Source organism: Ostrea edulis, chromosome 1 (assembly GCF_947568905.1).
Source record: "Ostrea edulis chromosome 1, xbOstEdul1.1, whole genome shotgun sequence".
Taxonomy (NCBI): domain Eukaryota; kingdom Metazoa; phylum Mollusca; class Bivalvia; order Ostreida; family Ostreidae; genus Ostrea; species Ostrea edulis.
In genome coordinates this window covers 48,665,669-48,690,820 of record NC_079164.1, presented here as the reverse complement: position 1 = coordinate 48,690,820, position 25,152 = coordinate 48,665,669, and the positions used below count along the sequence as shown (strand labels likewise).

At 37.3% G+C, this 25,152-nt stretch overlaps 2 protein-coding genes across 7 annotated transcripts; one reads left to right on the top strand and one right to left on the bottom strand.

Moving 5' to 3' along the window:
• Positions 1-2,215: 2,215 nt before the first annotated feature.
• LOC125651742 (steroid 17-alpha-hydroxylase/17,20 lyase-like) lies at positions 2,216-25,131 on the top strand. 6 transcript variants are annotated; one of them, XM_048880508.2, is made up of 15 exons: positions 2,216-2,390; positions 2,474-2,660; positions 3,370-3,512; positions 5,809-5,883; positions 11,851-11,909; positions 16,171-16,333; positions 17,719-17,796; positions 17,984-18,082; positions 18,169-18,262; positions 19,648-19,803; positions 19,991-20,202; positions 20,407-20,535; positions 21,984-22,088; positions 22,222-22,353; positions 24,652-25,131. In XM_048880508.2, exons 6-15 carry the CDS (start codon positions 16,195-16,197, stop codon positions 25,011-25,013), a joined length of 1,506 nt encoding a protein of 501 aa, XP_048736465.1. In that variant the 5' UTR covers positions 2,216-2,390; positions 2,474-2,660; positions 3,370-3,512; positions 5,809-5,883; positions 11,851-11,909; positions 16,171-16,194; the 3' UTR covers positions 25,014-25,131. The 6 variants fall into 6 exon arrangements, with proteins under 6 accessions (XP_048736465.1, XP_048736472.1, XP_048736479.1 ...); XM_048880515.2 differs by lacking the exons at positions 2,216-2,390; positions 2,474-2,660; positions 3,370-3,512; positions 5,809-5,883 and having other exon boundaries at positions 11,772-11,909; XM_048880522.2 differs by lacking the exons at positions 2,216-2,390; positions 2,474-2,660; positions 3,370-3,512; positions 5,809-5,883 and having other exon boundaries at positions 11,847-11,898.
• Positions 5,903-6,484, bottom strand: LOC125646944 (uncharacterized). Its single transcript, XM_048873640.1, has one exon. It carries the CDS (start codon positions 6,482-6,484, stop codon positions 5,903-5,905), a length of 582 nt encoding a protein of 193 aa, XP_048729597.1.
• Positions 25,132-25,152: the final 21 nt, after the last annotated feature.

Genomic DNA, 25,152 nt, shown 5'->3' with positions numbered 1-25,152 from the left:
GTGTAGTTAATAAATTATTAGCTGCAATAATGTAGCCCTCTCTGATTTTTTTTTTTTTTTTTTTTTTTTTTTTTAGGGAGAGGGCTACAACTCCTTAGGATCTCCGTAATGGTGCAAATGCGGGAGTGATTCACTCCCGCAACATTTGCGCTCATTATAAACATTTCCTGACTTTCTTTACGTAAATAAAATGATATTCTATGTTTCTTAGTCATTATATAAATTTACAACCTGTAACTTTAGATTTGTGAGGCTCTATTCTACCGTTTTCAACAATTTCGATAAATTCCAATTTCTCGATTCATATTTGTGCGCCATGTTTGATGTACTGAAGTTTCAACTTCCGGTTGTCAAGTCATTTGCATATGCCATATAAGGTAGTATTTACATCAATGGACAAGTATGGAGGCGAAAGCTATTTCGTCGGTATTGAAAAGGTTTGAATTTAATATCAAGTTAAAAACCGAACAACAGAGTGTAAATTCTTTCTGCAACAATATGATTTTCCTTTCTTTGTCGAAGTGGCTCGAGTAACTACATTTTCGCGCTGATTGTCAATGATTAGGCTTTTCATTAGATCCACCTACGAGATCTCGCGATAACAAGCATGGCGGAGCAGACGAAGAATTTTGCATGCTGTACATTATATTTAATGAAAAACACCTTTATTAGACATGCCCGAGCACAAAGTTGGTACTCCTTTTGGTGTAAACAACATTTGGGACTAATACACAGAGTTTATTATCGGTTATTCATAAAATTATTTTGCACCATTACGGAGATCCTATGGAATTGTAGCCCTATCCCGAAAACGTCAGAATAAAAAAAAATGGATAGGGCTACATTATTGCAGTTAATAAATTATGACCCTAAATTACATGTAATCTATAAATACTGGTGCTGGTGCACAAAACATGCTCTGAGCAGGTTCCCCTTTTTTGCTTTGATTTTCCCTCATTTGGGCTAATCCGCACCACCCCCACACCATCACAGTACCAAACATGGGGATTTAGACACTGTGCACAATCAAGAACCCTATCTGCCCTTCTCAAAAATCTACCTCTCATATGGGGCCACCCACCTTCCCTCACAGCTACAGACCTTTTGCTAGACCCTGCATGTTTTCACCGGAATTTCTTCAGCAACTGACCACGTGTCTTAGTTTCGTATTTGCACCCATCTATATGCTAGGAATCATGGTGACACCTACATGTTGTATATCAACATTTTTACTAAGCACTCAGCTACATTTGACATGCATCCTAAAATTATTGTATACATTTTTACACATGTAATATCACTTCAAATACGGGGTAATTCCATTTTTTGAAAAAGTTGACCGGGCCTATAGTGCGAAACTGTCCCCTGCTACCTTACCTGCAATTCTCCTGAAACCCTCCTTGACTTTGGTAGCCATTTAATCGACGGGGAATTTTATCAAATTGATAAAAACATCAATAATGGCCTTGACAACAGATTTAACTGCCCTTCCAGCGCTGCACTCAGAAACATTTAAACTGTCTCCAATAAAACACAGGTGTGCTCCTGTAGCCACGAAACGTAAAAACAACAAGACTTTGATAAGTGGGGTAATAGCTCGATTTCTGGCAGTGTCTGATTGAAGTCTCTCGCCGATTCCATCAATAATGAAATATATATTTGCTGGCGTGAAACGGTATCTCTGGAAGATCTCTTCCTCTTTTAAACTCTCTAAGGGATTACTGAGGTCCCAAAATACACGGGAGCGCCTTACAACCGGCAGATTCTGCCTACGACGACTTTGACGCCTTACCATGACAGCCATTTTTAATCCTTGAGAATATTCTTAAGTCTGCATTTTTGTAGACTCAAATATTTGAGAATAAAACTGACTTTGAGAATTTTTTTTGTGCTCAACTTTTTTATGACGGCCACTGAGTCTGAGAATGAGGGAGTTGAGAATATTCTCAGACTTGAGAATATTCCCAAACTTAAGTATGTTTTATGACGGCGGGGCTGCACTGGGATGTTGTCCTCCCATCTCTTCACCTGCCTTCTCCCTCCCTGTACTGTGCCTTGTAGGATCGTCTAGGCAAGTTCTGATCATCGTGAGACGTGCCCATGCAACTTTATTTTGCGGGTTTTTTACTGTGGTCAAGAGGTCTTCATAGGACCCATTAGCTTGTCTGATCCTGTTCCTGGCTTCTTAATTTGTGATATGATCTTTGTAGGAAATGCAGAGAAGTCTGCGAGAGCATCTCATCTCAAAGGCCTGTACCCTTCTTTCTGTGTCTGCTGTTAGGATCCATGATTTAAAGGCGTACAAGAATATGGATATGACCAAGGAGCGCATCAGTCTGATCTTTGAGCTGAGTGTAATGTTCCTGTCCTTCCAGACAGTCTTGAGTTTGGTGAGCACTGTGGTGGTTTGGGCATTCTGGCGAGTATTTCAGGTTTGGACCCTTCGTCGCTAATTCATATATTCTATTTGAAGCTGTTGACAGTGTCCAGCCTCTCACCGCTCACTCTGATGTCAGGTCTGATGCCTATGGTGTTGTTTGTCATCAGTTTGGTCTTTTCTGCACTGATCTGCATCCCATGGACTGTAGATGTTTTATCCAAGAGTTCTACAAGGTTTACAAGTTCTTCTCCTGCAAGACCGTCTATACCATCGGCAAAACGTAAGTTTGTGATTGTTCTGCCACCAATGCTGACTGTTACACTGCGACCTTCTAGTACGTCAGCCATGATCCTCACCAAAAAGATGTTGAATAAGGTATGGGAAAGCAGACATCCTTGCCTCACTCATACTGTAGTACTGAACCAGGACCTAATGCTGTTGTTGAATTAGACTGCACCTGTCGCCTTGTCAAAGAGGTGTTTGATGACTCTTATAAGGTTAGCATTGATGTTGTACAGCCTCATGGTGGCCCAGAACGCTGCATGTCATATTCTGTCGAACGCATTCTTAAAGTCAACAAAGACGTGGTAGAGGCCCTGTTGGTGTTGGAGGTACCTTTCACACAGTATCCTGAGGTTGGAGATTTGCTCTGCTGTGCTGCACCCTTTTCTGCTGCGCCCTGTTCTAAAGCCTGCGCATCTGGTGCATCAGAATTAGTACCGTATAAGTTTTAAATTACGACCCCTGGGTCGAGGCCTCTGCTGGTGGACTGTTAGTCCCCAAGGGTCGCTACGGCCCAGTAGCTAAGTACTTCGTTAATAGCTTGAAAATACGGATGTATATTTAATTGCCGTGATCAAATTTAGAAATTCATTTCAAAATTAAGGATTATCTCCCTCATTCATAGCTCTGATCCTTAGACGAATTTGACTCCAGTCTTTGGCACTCTGTTTTTCTTTTTAGCTCTTACAAGTTTATTGTTATTTCAGATTTCCAATATTTCGGCTTGAGCATCACTGAAGAGACATTATTGTCGAAATGCGTCAAGCGTTTAAACAACATTGATAATGTTTGTAACTAAAAGCATGGTATGATGGTTGACCTAGTACATCCATGTGTGCCTCACACAAAGGTGATTTGACAATTGAAGTTCACAGACGGTTGAGAGACTTTGCCAAGTGTCATCTTTCCATAAAAGAGTTTCTTTTGTTAAAATTGCCAACTCCTAAGGTGTTTTAGACGGTGGCTATTTATAGCCACTGTCTGATGCTATCGCTTCAGTGGGCGTTACTGTATATACACGGGGACCCTAGTTTTATATGGAGGTCATGATGCAGACATTATATAGTGTACTTGAATGTCCAGTCTGTCAAATTTGTATGCACATCCATGGTTTCTGCTGCAGTTCTAACTGAAAACACTGAAAAGGTTTACACATAAAGCAGTGAACACATCCGAGTTGTTGATGGCTGGTTAGAGCCGAGAGGGCATACACTGTATATGGAAAAAAATGTTCAGACTATTTTTGAAATAAAAAATGTTTGTCCGGTAAAAAATTTAGCTGGAAAAGAGTTGGGTCCCATTAGGATAAGTGGGGTCTGTCCAGACTGTCTTCCTACCCTTGTACAATTTAGATTGTATATGTACATTCAGAAATGTATTAATAAACTTGAAATATGTTAATGATGTTGATATTATGGTGATGATTTAATATTTTTTTCCACACCATCACATTATTTTCCCGTCAAACATCCAATAGTAGTATTGCTATGACTTCTACAATATATCACATTTAAAAATGGGTCGCACAACTAGAAATACCACGTCAAAAGAATCGACTCGAAAGCAAGTAAATCATGTAAGAAAATACGCGACATTTTTAAAAACATAAGCAAAACTAGTCAAAGTAAACCAATAGTTACACAGGCAACTGAAAATGAAAGCAGTGATTCAACAGCGCTTGCGAGTACAACACGTGCAGACCCAATTACCGAGCCAGGTATTGAGGAAACTCAGGATGCCGATAGTAACGCTAATGAACACTCTGCATACAGTACGGCCAACGCGGATCCGGTATTTTCCGCGTTCCCCCCGCGGTATATCTCAGGTAACCCTGCATATCCCGCGCTCCCCCGCAGTTCCGCTGTCCTCGCCGCGGTCTCACCTGTAGATGATTAATGCCATCAACAAACGCGAGTTATCTCCCTTTAACGTAAAAAAAAATATACTGATCATAAACTGAAAACAGATGTACCTTTTAGATCAGCACTTAGTCAGTCAAAAGTCTGGAGGGCATGATAAGAATTTGCTCTAAAGGTCCAGAGATTTAACTCAATCATAACCAATTATCAAAGTCCATTGACTATTTTAAATCACAGAAGGATAGAATTATCATAACCTCTACTCTTTTTAGATTGGCAGTCAGGTGATCAATCGAAAAACAAAACCTAATTGAACGTACTCTGTTGTTTTTGTCTTTACCCTAGAACAATCAATAAAATTTATGTTTTAATAGTTTTTTTTAAATCATTGTATAAATGTAAAATTTCCCAATTTTACCCAAAATGTCGATAATTTTCCCAATCTAATGGGACCCGGACCCTGTACCAAAAATGACAGTGACAGTCTGATCTGGTAAGTACATATATAGCATAGTGTCATAAAGGAGTTACCTTATATGTTTTATTGAAAAATATTGTTTCTTATAAAACATCTGGACATAATCCTCAACCAATAACAGGTGAAATATGATAATTGAAAGTTTACTTGCAATCCAATTTAAGCACAACTTTATTTTAAAAGTATAAAATTCAATAGAACATTTATAGTTATAGAAATATTAGGTCATGATTTATTATTAGGTGTAAGGTAAACTTGTTAGAGTTCACAATGTTTTCGCATACTCTGAAAAAATAAAAAACAATTATTTCCTACCTACCTACCCTATTTTTTTTCTGGAACGTTAGCGGAAACTCAACAATTTTTGTCTTTGGCCTTATGCATTAGTATGAAGTACATGTATATGAAACGGTGGATTCTGTGGGTGACTTCCCCACTCTCTCTGTAATTTCTGCTTCCCTTGTTCATGATAAACCCTTTATTTTGCAAAATGCTGACCTCCTCATAACATTATAGCATATAATATTTTTCGTTCCGTTCCGTATTCCGTTTCATTTTCCGTTCCGCGTTTTAGCAACACCCCTGGTGGACTGTTAGTCCCGGAGGGTCTCTACGGCCCAGTAACTAAGTACTTCGTTCCTAGCTTGAAAATACAGATGCATATTTTATTGCCGTGATAAAAATTTAGAAATTCATTTCAAAATTAAGGATTATCTCCCTCATGCATAGCTCTGATCGTTAGATGAATTTGACTAGTCTTTGGCACTTTGGTTTTCTTTTTAGGTCTTACAAGTTTATTGTTATTTCAGATTTCCAATATTTTGGCTTGAGCATCACTGAAGAGACATTATTTGTCGAAATGCGCATCTGGTGCATCAAAATTGGTACCGTATAAGTTTTACATTATTCTTCAGCAATGATATTCTCTGCTTGTGGCTTCAACATATTCTGCTGTATTTCCAGCATGGCTGTGCTTGGATGGCTAATAAGGCTGATGGTGCGGTAATTCTGGCACTGTTGTACGGTGCCTTTTTTGTGGAGTGTGATGGTCAGGGATGTGTCCATGGTGTTGGTCATATTCCTGTTTGCCGGATCGTATTGCAGATGATCAGTAAGGCACTGTTCATTGCTTCTCCTCCTGTCTTGACTATTTCGGATGGTATATTTTTCACTCTTGCTAATTTCCGCCTTCTTCAGCGATCTCACTGCTGATTCCACTTCTTCTCGAAGGATGGGGTGATTGTCGTTGTTGGTTGCAGGAGGTACATGTAATACACTTGGGTCTTCTGTGGCTCTGTAACTGTATAGCTCGGAGCAGTACTCAGTCCAGCTCTGTAAAATGTCCTGATCTTCTGTCAGAAAGTTTCCAGCTTTGTCTTGGATGGTATTACTGCGTCCCTGTTTTGTAATGGGCAGGTTAAGTCTTTCGTTAGTTGGTATGCTTTCTTGCTGTTGTTCTCCGGGTTTCCTTCTAAATCCTAGCATTGTTCCTCTATCCAGTTCTCCTTCGACATTTTCATGCTTTTCTTAACTTGTTGGTTAACAGCCCAGTACTGCTATGCTCCATCTGAATCACTTTTCTTATTCATTTATCTCCGTTTGTCACTCAGGTGAAGGATGTAAGCTGTAACCCATGGCTTCCTTATCGTACGATGTTTGCCAAATATCTCACTAGAGGTTCGGTTACTGCTACATTGAAGGTGTTACATGTAGTCAATGAGTTCATATCTGTGTCGTCAGCATCGAGGAGGGCCAATGGTGCAAACTTCCCCCCGACCATAGCTTGAAAGGTTTCTAGAACCTTTGGGTCCATCAGTTTCTCGAGATCAAACTTGAGACTTGTCTGTCCTTGTTTCATGGCCTTCTTCGGGTGGAGTTTGAAGGTCATCATCACGAGTTCATGGTTGCTTCCGATGTCTGCTCCTGGAAAACTGCGAGTTCTTGTGATGTTCACACTGGACTGGAAGCGTCTCTTCACCATAATGTAGTCTATCTGATTGCGATAGTCTCCATTTGGGCTAGTCCAGGTCCATCTTTTGGATGGTTTGTGTGGGCCGAATGTATTTGCCAACATGAGGTTGTTACAGCTGGCGAATTCCAGTACTCTCAGGCCTCTACTGTAAGAAGTCATAAAAGAGCACAGTCCTGGCCTTCGTTTGCTAAGCATTATGGGGAAAATGGAGCCTCATTTATCCGAATGCTTTGGTTCGCTGTTAAATCGTCCGATTAACTGAAGTGTCCGAATATCTGATTTGCCTTAATTGATATCTGCTATAACACATATATACATGTATGGTCTTACATACCAGCTAGTGGCACTAAAAGAAGAATGCTGCATTATATTAATACAAAATGTTTATTTCATTTTAAGAGGATCTTGGGGATCGTAACCATTCTAGAGCGTTATTACATGTATCTGTAGTCAAAAACAATCATTTTAAAATTGTGTAACTCCTCTATGTGTCTCGGAAGAGTTATTGCTCTTAGTATGCCTATTTATCATGATTTCTAATAACAACAATAATATACTACTCAAAATTTGATAAGGATCATGGATATTTTTCTGTTTAAAAAATTAATAGCTGCATAACTGGCAATATTGTGTCCAAATGAAATCAAAAACGTCATCAACAAACTTGCACGTGCATTTCATGCCATGGGAAATGCGTTTCTCATCACAGTTTATGCTTTTGCTACCATTGCACGATTTTCACTCAGGCATCGGTGTCTGATTCTTTCTAAAATTCCAAACTCACTTGCGTGTTTACACTAGGTTTATCAACACAATGCCCCCTCAACGTGTAAGGCGTCGCCTGACGACAGAACAACTGGACAGATGTATTGGAATGCTTGACGCTGGCTATTCACAATGTGACGTTGCAAATGCACTAAACGTCAGCCAGAGCGTTGTAAACAGGGCCTGGAACCGACAGCAAACTTTTGGTACAGCAGTACACCGACATAGGGGGTGGTCGTCAGAGGTCGACAACCCAACGCCAAGACCATTTTGTGGCTCTTCAGGCACGACACCATCCCTTCTGGACAGCAACCAGCCTACGTAACGACCTCCTGAACGCTTCGGGGTGAATGTGTCCACTCAGACGATACGGAATCGGCTTCACAATGCAGGTCTCAATTCGAGAAGGGCATGTGTTCGAGTCCCTCTGACTGTCGACACCGGCGGGAGCGATTGGACTGGGCTGAAGATCATGTCACTTGGACACAGAACGATTGGGTTCAAGTTCTGTTCACCGATGAGTCCAGGTATTGTTTGGACTTTACAGACAGGAGGCACCGAGTGTGGCGACGACAACGTGACAGGAGGCACCGAGTGTGGCGACGACAACGTGAACGTTTCCATGATGCCAACATCAGTGAACATGACCGTTATGGTGGTGGTTCCATCATGGTCTGGGGTGGAATCAGCAGGGATGGAAGAACAGATCTTCATGTCCTGGAGAGAGGAACAATGACGGGGGTGCGGTACCGGGATGAGATCCTCGATGTTTACGTCAGACCCTACGCTGGTGCTGTTGGCCTTGAGTTCATCCTGATGGATGATAACGCCCGTCCTCATCGCGCCAGGGTGCCTTCAGCAGGAGACAATTGTCCGTATGGACTGGCCAGCACGCTCGCCGGACTTGAACCCGATTGAGCATGTATGGAACATGCTGCAGGTTGCCCTTTCACTCCGTAGAACACAACCCACGACTTTGGCAGAGCTCAGAAACGCCCTCGTGGAAGAGTGGAACAACCTTCCCATTGGAAACATCCGGGTGCTTATTGACAGCATGGCTCGACGTTGTCAAGCCGTCATTGATACAAGGGGAGGCCATACCCGGTATTGACACTTCATCGACTAAGTGTAATGATGGACTATCCCCAAAAACTATGTAATTCTTTCTCTGGTTTGCTGTGAACCTTTTGGTGTTGTTATCAGATTTCAAGCATTCCGTATTGATAAAAGTTCATGCCGTTCATGAATTTTCATTCATAACATGAGTAAACACGTTTCTGAGTCAAATTTATGTCTTTTGTTATGTTAGTGGTAAATTACACACATATAACCTAGTGATCCTTATCAAATTTTGAGTAGTATATAAAGATAAAGTCAGAAAACCAGAGACAAGAACTGGCGTTTTGTAAATGAAAGACAGACGAAATATTCATATGTAGATGTGAACATCAACAACGTGGATTGTTTATCTATCTCGTCTCAAGATCATGCTTACACTGCTCTAGAAGTAATAAGTCATCAGCACCAATGTTTAGAATCCCGACAACTTACTAGTCTGCAGATTCATTTGAGAAATGTACATCATGGTTTTTCCCTTTGTACTTCATAATGAAGAGATGAAGATAACGAACACTGATCAATCTCATCATTCCCACAAAGAATACAAAATTAAGAGTAGGACAAACTTAGATCCCTGGACACACCAGGGGTGAATCAGGCGCCTAAGAGGAGTAAGCATCCCCTGTCGACCGGTACCATCCACCGTCATCCCTTTATATTGATCAGGTAAACGAAGTAATCCGTAGTCAAAATCAGTATTCAAAGAACGGCCTAACAATTGTTACATTGTATGATACACGTAAGATATTTAAGCAAAAATTTTTACTTTATTAATAATTTACCTGCAGGATTCTTTTTCCACTATGCTTTATCTATACATTATATATATCATTATTGTGATAAAAGTTGAAAAATATCTCATGGCTACATTTTAAAAAAAATATATTCAATTTTGGCATTTTAGTGAACTATGTATTCACTGAAGATTGAGATACTTTTCTATATTTCTATTAAGTTTTGTTAGTTGCATTTTATTTATATAATATCATTTTTACGAGGGGTTTTTGTTTTGCCCTTTTCGACTTTATATTTTATTTAAAGTTGTTTTTGCTATGTTTTCATGTTAACCTGATGTGCAATACACTAATATGCAATGATATTAGTAAATTTGATTGTGATGTTGTATTTTACAAACAATCTTAATCTATGCTTATATCAGGCATTTCTGCTAATTCAAGGAATTTTGAAGAATATGTCTTAGCCTCCTTAACGTATATGCATTTACAATTTTGTACACTGTATGTATGTCCTATTAATTATCAAAATAATAAATGTCAACTCACGCTCTCATCGTCGACAGTGTAGACAGTGTATAACACCCAGTGTAAAAGCATTTGATGACTAACATTGGATACAACAACGTTAAACTTTATATCCCCAAGCCGATTAATAAGCATTGATATACGCTACAGTTTTGAATTTAACCAAACAAGTTGTCATTAGTAATTCATAGATAATGTATTTCAAAAGGTAACTTACTAGAAGCTTAAATGCAACGCACCTGTTGAATTAAACCGGGAAATTATGCGGAATAACATGTTCGATAGGTTTTTATTTCTCTAAATTTTGTAACATTGAGATTTGCAGTAAAATTCAAATTGAATTAATTGTAATTCATTTTATGTACAATATACACAAATGTTTATAATTGTAGGTGTAAAGAAATGGAAAATGTAGCACTTTTGTCATCTTGCCGCTGTCTATCATATGACACTAGAAAGAGACAATCATTGTCGACAGTGATATTGTTTTACAAGTTATAACTGCCATGAAGTGTAATCTGACAGTTCCTGTTACAATAACATCCTCCCTGCTTGCAAAACACTGTAGACAAAATAATATCATCCAATGATTAGTTTCCGAGAAATACATGCTAAGGTGTTGGTGTACAATGAAAGTATAATTAGGTGATGGTATGTTACAGAAATATATGATAAGGTGCTGGTATACTATGAATTAGGTGATGGTATGTTACAGAAATATATGATAAGGTGCTGGTATACTATGAATTAGGTGATGGTATGTTACAGAAATATATGATAAGGTGCTGGTATACTATGAATTAGGTGATGGTATGTTACAGAAATATATGATAAGGTGCTGGTATACTATGAAGTAGGTGATGGTATGTTACAGAAATATATGATAAGGTGCTGGTATACTATGAAGTAGGTGATGGTATGTTACAGAAATATATGATAAGGTGCTGGTATACTATGAAGTAGGTGATGGTATGTTACAGAAATATATGATAAGGTGCTGGTATACTATGAAGTAGGTGATGGTATGTTACCGTATATAATTGGTCATGGTGGCCTTTGCCGTCATAAGGACAATCGCTTTACAACCGGGAGATCCGGGTTTGATTCTTACTGCGATGGCGGTAAACGCCATGTATAGGCTAAATGTGGCACCTCACTTCACACTAAACGCGAACAAACACAGCACTTCAATATGAGAATATATTGTACACTATGATATTCCCTACATAAATGTGGCACCTCACTTCACACTAAACGCGAACAAACACAGCACTTCAATATGAGAATATATTGTACACTATCATATTCCCTACATAAATGTGGCACCACACTTCACACTAAACGCGAACAAACACAGCACTTCAATATGAGAATATATTGTACACTATCATATTCCCTACATAAAACTCTATGTAAACTTTGGCAAATTTATTGCGATTTCTGTGACCAAATTTTTTTAATAATATATGTAGTAATAAAAACAAGTAAACTTTAATCTATTCAATGCAATCAAATCATACACTTTTTTTGTTCTGAAACGTCAGCACTACATGTACATATGTAAGTGATTACTTCAAGAATACGAATCATTCATTCCTAACTGACGCATTCCGTGTAACATTAGTATGCAGTGAAATAGATCAAGGCCGCACTTTGTTCTTAACTTGTTGTTTATGCAATATACATGTATTTATTTTAGATAAGCTATTTGCAACCGTGTTTTATCTTTTCAGAGAAGGCATACCATAGACCAGACTGACACGGTGAAAGATTTAGCACAAGTAAGCAACAGGTAAGCATGACTTTATTTAAGTGTTTTGTTTTATATGTCAGTAATTCTTGTGTGTACAGCACATTTAGTGTGCGTATGTGCATTGATGTGTGTTACATGTATATGTGTATTGTTTTGTATTTGTGTATAATTGTCCTCGTGTACAATGTAAATGCGAACATATCGAACAGTGATCAATCTCATGAATCCCATAAAGAATACAAAATTAGGGCAAACACGGACCATGACCTACTTTAAGCCTTTTCTATTCAGAATATGTGTGTGGTATCAATTCAGCACTGTCCGACGGGCGTATGTAGTACTCTTGACTCGATATTTTTTTTAAAGATGTATTCTCATAATTGCAACGGTGTGTGCATACAAAATAAATAACGCCCGTTAAATGAAAAATAATAATTTATTGCTTATGTCTACATTTTTTTAAAAGAACATTTTCAATGTGTGCATTTTTTATCTGTATATTAAATTTCGCGCCCAATCCTTTGAGTAATTAGCGATTAACGGAACAACCATATAACAGCACAGGTGATGTCATATCTTAAAAGAAAATAGGTGCTCGATGCCTAAAAAAATTAAATATCATAAACCTCAAATTATTAACAAAGTTTTACTATCTGAAGTTTAAACAGTTCACATGACTGTAAACATCGTAGGTATAATCGCTAAAAGATAGTGAACCGGTGCCAGTCGGCAATGTTGTCACTTAGAGAAATTGAAAGTACAATTACTGAACGAAGAATTGTTGAAAAAATCCGCATTCGAATTAATTTCTTGTGTTTGGTTGGTAATATTGACCACATTAGAGGTAAGATCAACTTCCCTAGGCATTGGATGAGGTGCATTTCCGTTGTTTGAGACGGGAACTGGCAACAAACTTTGTTTTTATTCTGCACTCGTGGTGTCGAGATGTAGACGCCATGCTCGAGAGTGTTCATACGCCTCTCAGACTTATATAAGTATATGCAGATTTACCACAGGTACAGTGTTTGTAGCTAAACTCCAAGAATTACACAGACATCCATGCACTCTACGGAGAAAATGTTCTACTTTGATAGTCCCCCTCATTGAAAACGCATATTAGTAACGGATTATACGTGTATTGCCTTCTGTGTAAAGGAGTGACAATACGGAATATAAATGCAGTTTATCATTTCATTGTGAGGAATGTATCAGATAAAGGGAATACTATTTTTGGTAAGTGCACATCACCGATCTATCACAGTCATATCAGACGAAGAGCTGTCCGCATTTGATGCGTTTCCTTGGTGGCCATGCCATGTTTCAAAGGTAGTAGGCGTATGCTTCTAGATTTTGCATGATGTGACTTTGACAGTTGACCCTCTTTGCTTATTCCATTCTATCATTAAATAACTGTAAAATGATTTATTCCGCGTGTATTAAATATTTTGACATGTTTACTGGACGTGCAACCAAGTAAACAAAATGAAATAGTTTCTTTTTATTTTCGTCTACGGTTGGGGTTGTGCATTGGTCGAAGCAAACTAGAAAGCCACAAAGATGTAGAAATCACATATATGGAGTATATACTGTACGCAATCTGAAAGAAAGAGGGCGGAGAGGATGAAAGACACAAGTGTATCTCACACTATGTTAATGCAAATGAATCAATGTTGCTCAATGGCAGCGTCGGCCTCTTTGTAATTGTGCAGTGACTATTACATGACCATTCATTAAAGGTACAATTTCACCCAATGTCTATAACTGTGAACGAATAGCCATAAATTATTATCGCCGTGCACGTAGGTCAATGCACTAGATTTTTTTAACCTAATGTCCCAGTTTGTTTTCATCATCCGTGCATTATTGCGATGAATGTGTATGATTAGCAGACTGATAATAATGTGTAAGTGTTATATCACTATTATATACTTCATATTTAAGTCGTATATATTTCGACGTCTAATGAATAACTTAAAACTGTATATCTAAATTAATACTAGTAAGCTTAGTACAAAGAGCCATGTACGTAGCTACTCTTGAATCATGCATACCACAGAAAAACTGTGCATCCGTCAAAAGCAACCATCACCGATGGAAGATATGACAATATACATTTATTGCATGATAGTACTGGGAATATAAATAGGGGATGCTTACTCCTCCTAGGCACCCAAACTCTGGCGTGTCCAGGGTTCGTGTTTGCTCTATTCTTAATTTTGTATTCTTTTTGGGATTTATGAAATTGATCAATTTTCGTTATCTTCACTTTTCATAGAAATTCATTCACCCAAGAAAATAATTTTTCCTAAGTATGGAAGGGAATTGCCGCCTTAATTCCATTCATCCTTCTTATATTCTTAATCCTAACTTTGATTTTACTTAATGACATTTTTAATTCCATGTTACCTTTTAACATTTTAATTTCCATTCTTAATTCTAAATTCCTATTTGCAACATGACATTCTTACTTTCATGTCACATTATCATATTTCAATTTTCTATTTGCCTTCGTCTTGCTTCATTCTTACATCTTTTGTTATAATGTATATGACATTCTTAATTTCATCTCACCTTATTGCATTCATTACATTATATTTGCATACACTGAATCTTTTCTCTTATATTTCTTTTGAAATTGACATTGTTTTCATCATGCAATAAATACACGTTTGTTGTAAACTAGTTCGATCCGGTTTTCTAGTACCACATGTCTGTCAAATCATTACCAAATATGGAGTGTCATCAAGGTCAAAGGGCGCTTTGGCTGTTCCATTTAACGTAACAGATGGGTCAACCATATGATATTTTAGATCTTAATTCTTGTTTATATTGTGTATTTTTAAATAATACATACAAATATAAATATAAACAATAAAATGTCTTTCTTTGTTGTTTCATCGGGTGATGAAGGTAGCAATCATTGCTGAAAAAAATTGCTTACGCGTGGATATATTTTAACGTCCCTCTCGAGAATTTTTCTCTCATATGGAGCCGTCACCATTACCGATGTAGGGCTTCAAAATTTTAGGTCTATGCTCGGTGCTTATGGTTATTGAGCAGTGAGGAATCTTTATCGTGCCACACCTGCTGTGACACAGGGGCCCCGGTTTTTGCGGTCTGATTCGACGCACCGTCCCATGTAGTCGCCTTTTACGACAAGCAAGGGATACTGAGAACCTATTCTAATCCGGATTCCCATGGGAGTTTTTAAAAAAAAAAAAAAAATACTTCATGAATTGAACCCTTATTAGCATTTGCTTAATCTCTATAAGCCATGTTATAATTAATGATTTAAAGTCATTAGATGAATATTCTTCTTTAATATAATTTCTCCCCGAGTATAGACCGTCTCATATTTTTCGTTTGAATGGGTGAATGCTAACTCGTTTATACATTTGTTTAAAATTATAATTCGTTTATAAGTGTAAAATTATATGGATTGAAAATCAACTTAGATATTTGAATTTCAATCCTATGTTTTCAAACTCCGCACTGAAAAAAATTTTCCCGTCCGTGCGGCGATGCATGTAGATATTTTCATTCCGCGCTGGTGTTAGCATCTGCCTATAGCATTGTGACGTCACATGTTTTGACTGTAACGGATGGAAACCACAAGTGCTGTATATTTCATTTCTTGCCACTTAATGTTCAGTAGTCTTAATCAAGGATATAGTACATTGAAAGGGGTTGACAAATATGTTAGCAACTTCTTTGAGTGATTCAAAAACCACTCCAAATGTTGTTGCACATGCTGAATTAAAAAGATTCCCTCTATGCAAGGTGAAGATAACGAACAGTGATCAATCTCATAACTCCTATAAGCAATACAAAATAGATAGTTGGGCAAACACGGACCCCTGGACACACCAGAGGTGGGATCAGGTGTCCAGGAGGAGTAAGCATCCCCTGTTGACCGGTCACACCCGCCGTGAGCCCTATATCATGATCAGGTAAACGGAGTTATCCGCAGTCAAAATCTATCTATACCGCAGTGATATTGATTTAGTGTGAAAGAAAAATTTATCATAGTTCACATGCTTTAGTCATTATCTTGCACTGAACTAAACAACAGAAGTCCATATACAAGGTATAAATTGGTAAATGTACGTGTAACTGTTCTCCTATGAGTGACGTTATAATGTGCTTATTGTTATGCATTGCGTTCCTCATATTTTAACTTTTGAAACTTTATTCACTTTACAAAGAAATACAGACCCATTTTAAAATATATATCACTAACAAATGTGTCAAATCAATTCTCATAACTCAGATCTTTTGAAGACCATTTTTCTTTATTCAGAATGAATTGGAGAGACTCGACATCATGACTGACGTGTATCTTAATGTCCAAACTGTGTTAGCGGGACTAAGTATAGGCCTTCTGGTGTATTATGTCATCAGACGACTGCGGTATCGTCTGCCACCTGGACCATGGTGCATACCACTTATTGGACATTATAAAGGTATGCTTTCACACTTGGCTAAAATCAATTTCAGTTTTCTGAATGACCACTAAAAAGTCACCGAATGATTATGTCATTTAACGGTCTCCAAGTGGAAATGAAGAAAACATCCATTTCGAATGTTTAGAAAATAAAAGAAATGGTGTCATCATGAATTTTTATATCAGAAGTCTGACAAAAATTTGACTTCAGATTGATCTGTCTACGTTTCCAAGGGATGAAAGTACTCTCCCTGCTCCCCTTCCCAAACCAGCACCGGAAATAAACATTTCGGTGGCTTTTCAGAGACTAAAATATTTTATTGTGACGTTCCGGTTGGTAGCACTTCAAAATTCTCTGCGCAAAAATGAAAGTACATGAGAAAATAGCATTCGGATTGAATTGCTAACAATTTTAAGGGGGAAAGAATGAATATGCAAGGTGAAGATAACGAACAGTGATCAATCTCATAACTCCTATAAGCAATACAAAATAGATAGTTGGGCAAACACGGACCCCTGGACACACCAGAGGTGGGATCAGGTGCCTAGGAGGAGTAAGCATCCCCTGTTGACCGGTCACACCCGCCGTGAGCCCCATATCCTGATCAGGTAAACGGAGTTATCCGCAGTCAAAATCAGTGTGCCAAGAACGGCTTAACAATCGGTATGAAACATGTCAGACAGCATTTGACCCAATGCGAGGTTGTATTGACGAACTAGATCGTTATAACGACCATAGAATTTGCGAAATGCTGACTTCAATTGAGACTGTTGAAATCCCTGTACTATCAACTTGTTTATCAGTAGCTTACCTCGATTTAAAAACTGACTATACCCAGAACAAGCTCTTGAATATCGAATCAGTTGAGATATATAAACACCATATGCAGGTGATAATGGAATATTGCTACATAAATGTGGGAAGTTGACGATGGAGAAGCTGAAATCATCCCGTTTGTCATACAGTTGAGTTGTTAGTATAAGTATAAATATTCTACAATAGATCAATTGCGCTGGATCAGTGAATAGATCGTTTCATGATCGGGAGTTATTGGTTTGAGCCTTACTCATAGGTACTCAATTCATGGCGTCCCTGAATCACTCATACATGTAGGTACTCAATTCATGGCACTTCACCTAAATCTGGGGATGTCTTGATACATGTATGAAGGAAAAATTCTCCGAATGACGTAATAGAAACAAACAAAGGTAAAAACTTCTTAATCATGGGTAGCAATTCTGATATCTAGTGTAACTGTTTATTCATGCTGAAGTAAAATTAATTTTAGTGGAATAAAGAATAAATTTATGCGAAAAAAATCCCACTTTCTCGCGCTTACTAAAGTTCGAGTCTGGTTTATTAAAAGGACTTTAAAGAAATTGTCTTTACTCTTTATATTTCAGTCTATAACTCTCTTGAAGTTCACAAAAAACTTGTCGAGCTCTCCAAGAAGTATGGTCCAATTGTACGGCTGTATTTTGGTTAGTTTTCTTTATATTCCGTAAACAGTTTATGAGTTTGAAAGCATTTGATAGTGTGGGGTTGTTTTCTAAAAAAAAAAAAAAAAAAAAAAAAAAGATTACGATTATATTGTTTGAAAAAATGTATGACAGGAACACATCTATCTTCCATATACTCAGCATCTTTTGATACCATTCTATTACACAGGTCCTAAGACATGGATTGTTCTGAATGATATAGACGCCGTACTTGAGGCTTTGGTGGAAAAGAAAGCAGATTTTGCTGGAAGAGCAAAATTCGAAACGGGTAAAAATAGGATCCATCATTTATCATAATTTCGAAACAGAGATATTACATATATTTTCATTTTTGTGTAAAAATTGTGCATTCAGATTATGCGTTTACCGAGGGAGGCAAAGACATAGTATTTGGTAATTATTCACCAACATGGAAATTGCACAGAAAAATAGCAGGGAAAGCACTTAGGTGAGTCTTAAAACCTAGACATTGGGCCACATTCTGAACTGATATTTATACTAAATGGATCATCTGTTTAGATAGATGATATACGGTACCAATTATAGATAATGGAGCGAAAACTAATTACACTTTTGGACCGATATTCCTTTTCGTTTACTATCGTTTGGATATATACATGTACTTCTCCATAGCAAAACAAACCAATTTGTTGATGTGATGAAATGTTTAGAAGCGCTTGCAAACACGACATGTTTTGTTGATGATTTACATGTAGAACGAATTACTAAAAATAGAATAAAACTGTCACAGATAAGATGATCACAACCTTAACCTTAGATGCTCAGTTCGATGTTCAGGAATGTGGCTACGATAAAAGTTTTACTATTGTTGAAGGCCAATAAAAAATGCATTCTCTGTAAGACAAGAAAGATACTTTTTGCATGGTATTCGCTTTTTAACTACAACTTAAAATCTGCATATAGTGTTTGACGTCTCTAACATTAATAAGCGATTTTTCTGATTTGAGTTGTTGGGAAAAGAGCCTCCATTTGTAGTAATACCCCAACTATATTACAATGATTACAATTAAGGAAAGAAGAAATGTACACATATATTTAAAACAACAATGCGGTTTTCCATAGAGACAGCTATACACTCTACAATACTACCAATCATTGGGTCAATTATATCTCGTCAAAATTCGTTTCAGCTAAGTAATGGTCTTTTTTTTATCACGTTGGGTTCCACCCTGATACGGCCCTGAACGTTAGGCATAGGTCTAAATTTTTTACTTTACCTATAGCTTGTGACGACTTAAAATTAGTGAAAAATTCTCGATGAGACGTAAAACAAACCACCCACCATTCTGACTCACCGCTGAACTTGACAATCAGGAGACTTCAACTTGTATTAACTGTAAGTGAATGATCCATGAATACGAAAAAACCAGGGAGGGTACCACCAGTGATAAACATCGAAAGACCCATATGCATAGTGCATTGAAATAATAAATTGTTTATTGCAAAACTCAATAAAATATAAATAACATATTTATAATAATGTTATCGGAATTTACACACTTTATCAAGATATTGCAAAATGACACCCAGGCTTCATCACGAAGTGAAATAATGTAAGTCAAAGGATATTTTCTTAGGAATTCTGCATCACATCACAAAAGAGTTATGATAACCAACGTCATGCAAGTTTTATCAAAGATTTAAAGTGTTACTCATGCTTGACCATAGATTCAAATGACGGGAATATGTGATTATGCATATATATATATTTAACTAACGCTGAATGTGCGACTAGTTCCTGAACACTATGATAACGAGCACTAAAACAACGTTGAGAAGAAAATATTCGTGTCATTTCATTTTGTATTTCAGACGTTATTTACAAGGAGATCTACTTGACAACATGATACAGGACAACATGAATAAGTTCCTGAATAAAATGACAGAGCAGAAAGATCCATTTATCTTCAAAGATTATGTGGATTTAATGATTTTTCATCAACTATATACTATTTGCTTTGGGGAAAAGTAAACCTGTTTCTAGTTCTTACTTTTTATATTTCAAATAAATGATAATCCAATATTTATCAGTCTAAGTTTAGTATAAGATTTTGAAATCGTTAGGCCTTACGGTGTGACAGAATACTCCGACAATTACGGTGTACATACATTGTATAGCACATGAAGTTGTACATTTCACTTTGTTGATGAACAGACGGCCTATTGATGACCCAGAAGTGAAGAAATTGCTTGAATTGGGTGAGGATTTGAACCGGTGTCTCACAGTTGGATTACTGGAAGATGTTGTTCCATATCTAAAAGACATATACACCACAGCTGGCTGGAGGAGCTTTAGAGATACGACGGATCAGATCTTGAAAATCCTACGGACTAAATTCAAACAACACATGGATACATTTGAGCCAGGTTTTGATATTTGAAAGTTTTCAAATATGGTTTTTATTTTAGTTTCTCTTTTGAATATTTCTTACGAAAAGAAGCCCACAGACGTCATACGAGTATTTTTGTCGTATATTTTCGGGGGCGACAAACATTTTCCTCATTCAACTGTATGAAGAATCTCTTTTGTTAATAGATATATTGACAAAATATTTTACTAATCTTTGATAGGTGTAAATAGAGATTTTATAGACAGTATGCTAATCGCCAGACACGAAGCAGAGAATGAGGGGGATGAGGCTGTCCTGGAGAAGTTGGACGATACACACTTGATTCAGACTGTTTCAGACATATTTTTTGGTAAGAGACACACATTTGGCTTACATCTGAGTTTCTCTTATTCATTAGAAGTTACATGTATATGTTCAAGCATAGAAGTCACAAGTGATACAGGTCAGTGAGCATAAAGGGATTGCAGTTGTCATTAATAGAGAATACAATTATGGATATAACCTCTCCAGAAATACAGAGGTTTTTTTATGTGATATAAGTCTTTCTGTTCAAAGTAAGCATCTGAGGGTTAAGGTATTCTCTTTAGATAGGTGGACAGGCATAGCCTACATCCACTTCTCTTCGCAAACCTTCATGTTTTGATTTTGGAAAACGTTTAAATGCCGGAACCCGTGACGGTTTACACTTCAATCGAAGTTTCAACTCAAATATTCCTGGATTTACTTAACAGACAAGTTATTTCCACAAATTTAACATTAATGTCGCAGGAAATCAACACTTACTCGTTGTTAATCTATTTTCGCATGTTCCTTGTCCCGGGTTTGAATTATGCGGTTAATGTTCTTATCTCTGTTAGCAGTAGAAAAAAATCCAAAATCGGAAAATTTGAAATTTGTTTTTAGTAAACATGCATTTGGCTTCTCAGAAAGCTTTTTGACTTTAAATTATCAACCAAACAAGCATTCTTATTGATATCATTAAGAACAATACTTTAACTAAAAGAAGGAGCTTTTCGAGAAACAAAATGAAAGCATGTTTTTGACTTGCCTAGATGATCGAGCGGTCTACCGCACTGGTCACACGCTGTTAGATTTGTTTCCGCAGGTCATGAGTTCAACTTCGGGTAAGGGCGGGAGTGGGTATCCATATATAGTGACTTACTCTGCGCTTTATATTAAATATTTCTTCACTTAGGGCAGTTATATTTGTTTAAGAGTTAATTGGAATCTTTGTGCTTCATGAAATATTTCAAATGCAGTGTGTATCTTGTATGATCGACCTCCATATGAGTGAAAAATTCTCGAGAGGAACGTTAAACAAGATACAATCTTGTACGATCGACGTCAACTTCAGTGTTTTCAACCAAAAGTCCACGAACCGCTTTATGTTTCACCACAAAACATAACCGATAAATGTATACGGATACAACGTCAGCTGTTTTCTTCTTTTTTCTTTTCTTACTTTAGCAAACATAATGCTTGAATGGAAATTGGGTATGTAGGAATATTTTGGAAAGGGCTCCTTGTTAAACAGCTCTTCTCAGCCTAGGAGGCTGACATTGTTTCAAACGATCACACATTAGGTAGCGCCAAGTAGCGCAGATTCGGTCTTTTAATTCTTCAGTAAGAAAATCAGGTGAGCTCTGTGGCCCATTCGGCAAACTTGGCAGATTCCGGTACTCTACATCTAGATGGAATTGACCGAGGTGATCCGAGTGCTCTGTGGCCTATAGGTTGATCATTTGTTAACTGTATCTGGAAAACTTTTATGATTAGTTTTTATTCTTCTCTTAATAGGCGGGGTGATCACTACTAGATATACCATGGACTGGTTTGTATATTTTATGACCAAGCATCCCGACATACAGACCCAATGCCAGATGGAAATTGACAGAGTAGTCGGTAAGAATAAACTGTACTCTTTGCCTCTATGACCTGAAAAGAATACAGGAACAAAGAATAGCAAACATCCAGTTTTCAGAAGGAATATTTGTATATTAGTGTCATGAATTACATTTATTTCAATGAATTTTAGATTCGGGACGTCCATCAATGAAGCACCGTAAAAACCTGGACTTCACAGAGGCTTGCTTGTTTGAATCTATGAGGCTCGGGTGTGTTTTTGGAATCGGTATACCACACATGGCCATCTGTGATTCACAAATCGGTGTGTAAAAGTAAAAAGCTCTATTTATCAGGGAAAATAGATATCACCGAATATTGAAATTACAAATTTCGTTTTTGTAGTTAAGATTATCAAGATTGTGAATAACCTTTCAGATTCTGATATTTCATCAGAATCTATAGCTTGAAAAAGTTGACGATAGCGAACAATGATGAATCTCATGTAACAAAAATACAAATTGAAAGCAGGGTACACCTGTGCCCCTGGAAACACATGGGGTGGGAGCAGCTGCCTAGGAGGAGTAAGCACCCATTGTTGACCGGTCACACCAACCGTGAGCCGTACATCTTGATCAGGAATAAACCGTAGTTAAACTCTGTTTGAAACAAGATGTGTTTGTGAAACACAAATGCGCCCGATAATGGCCAATTCCAAAGATGGCCAAGGTCACAGGGACAAATATCTTGGTACCAGTTGAAAAATCTTGTGACAAGAAATGCTCATGTGCAATATGAAAGCTCTAATATTAACCATTTAGAAGTTATGACCAATGTCTTTTTTTTTTAAAAGTAGGTCAAATGCCAACGTCAACAAGTTTAGTACCCACAGAAAGGTCTTGTCACAGGGAATACTCATGTGAAATATCAAAGCTCTAGCACTTACTGTTCAAAAGTTAATAGCAAGGTTAAAGTTTTAGACATCATTACAGAATGACAAACAGGACAAAAACAATATACCCCCGATCTTCGATCTCGGGGGCATAAAAACGACCTAGCACTTGGTATGAATCACATCAGACAGATAACTCCGTTTACCTGATCAAGATATAGGGCTCACGGCAGGTGTGACCGGTCGACAGGGTATGCTTACTCCTCCTAGGCACCTGATCCTACCTTTGGTATATCCAGGGGTCCGTGTTTGCCCAACTCTCTATTTTGTATTGCTTATAGGAGTTATGAGATTGATCACTGTTCGTTATCTTCACCTTTCACAGCTAGGGACAGGCTGTATTTGCAAATAGATCATTATAAGGACCATACAATCCGCGAAATGCTAACTTTGAAGGAGAGTGTTAAAACCATTGTATTATCGACTTATTCTCGGTAACCTGTCTCAGTTTAAAAATTGGACATACGCAGATATGTTCTAATCAGAGGGGAGACATAAACACCATATACAGGCGATAGAGGGATATATTAAGTAGATATTTGGGGAGTTGATGATGGAGAAGCTGAACTCATTCTGTTTGTCATAAAGTTGAGCTGTTATTATGTCATTAACGTGAAAAGTGAAGATAATGAACAGTTATCAATCTCATAACTCCTATGAAGAATACAAAATTAAGAGTAGGGCGAACACGGACCCCTGGATCAGAGATGGGATCAGGTGCTTGGGAGGAATAAGCATCCCCTTTCGACCGGTCAAACCCGCCCCGAGTCCTATATCTCGATCTGGTAAACGGAGTAATAAACATCAGTACGCAAATAACGGCTGAACAATTGGTATGAAGCATGGCAGACAACATTTGACCCAATTAAAGGTTGTATTGGTAAATTAGATTGTTATAACTACCATAACATTTGCGAAATGTTGACTTTAAACGATACTGTTGAAACTCCTGTAACATCAGCTTATTTGTCAGTAGCCTGCCTGGATTTAGAAACTGACCAGACGCAGAACCAGTTCTTACGTACCGGTATATTCAAATATGAAACGGCTGTGGAAAACTATGTGGTGTCATTTATTTCAAGTTCATTAGGATAATTATATCGAATCGATATATGAATAAAACCGATTAATGTTAGTAGAGAAAACGTTGTCGATATATCTAAATGTTGAGTTGAAGACCTCAGCAAGATATTTCTTCTCATCTAGAAGTCTATGAATAAATTTTGTCTCGCAAAAACTCAAAACATGTCAACTAATAAATATGTGCACACAGGTATTCCAACAGACTATTGGAAGACATGATATGATCTCTAAAAGCTGCATGGTATTGTCAATGAGAAACTCCAGTATTTTCAATATATCTACAGAGTACATGTGCTTAGAATCAGAAGAGTTTTAACAAAGTAATTTTTGGATTACTGGTCAAAAGATATGAATATATTTATTTTTATTGAAGCTTCATATGATGTCAAAAAGCATAGTCTTTAATTCATCGTGTCATATGGTGTTAAAAAGTGGAATGCTTTGATGTAGTTCATTCTGGGAAAGTTTTGTGATTTCAAATTTACTATTTCATTTGGAATTTTTGAGAATTCCAAATTGATTTACACTACTAACCGAATGGTAGGGATTAAAATAAATAAATTAATTTGTGTTTTATAATTACAACAGGAGGATACGACATTCCTAAGGGTACTACAATTGTAATCAACTACTGGGCGCTTCACCATGACCCGAAGTATTGGAAAGACTCCGAAAAATTTGATCCGTATCGGTACCTTGATGAAAATGGTAAAATGAAATCCATCACACCAAAGAGTTGGCTTCCTTTCTCAGCAGGCCGCCGAGTTTGTTTGGGGGAAACAGTCGCTAAACCGGAACTCCTATTGATGTGTGCAAATCTTCTTCAACGATTTGAAATTCGACTCCCAGACGGAATCAAACCAAACCTAGAGTATAAAATGATGGGATTTGGTGTAGAAATTCCTTCCGAATACAAAATTGTTGTAAAAGAAAGACTGGAAATGAAATAATAGTCTCTTAATACATGTACCTTTATAAGAAAATGCATATTAATCATACTACTGTATACTATATGGAGATATTCCTTTAGTAACTTTTATTCAGTTTTGATTAATCCATATGAACATATTTGTTGTTGTGTAATTTATT

Coding starts and splice junctions, on each gene's coding strand:
- LOC125646944 (XM_048873640.1), bottom strand. CDS start 6,484: ATGCTAGGATTTAGAAGGAAACCCGGAGAACAACAGCAAGAAAGCATA.
- LOC125651742 (XM_048880492.2), top strand. CDS start 13,074: ATGTATCAGATAAAGGGAATACTATTTTTGGTAAGTGCACATCACCGA. Junction 13,197..16,170: donor GGCCATGCCATGTTTCAAAG/GTAGTAGGCGTA, acceptor TTCTTTATTCAG/AATGAATTGGAGAGACTCGA. Junction 20,203..20,406: donor CATGGATACATTTGAGCCAG/GTTTTGATATTT, acceptor AATCTTTGATAG/GTGTAAATAGAGATTTTATA.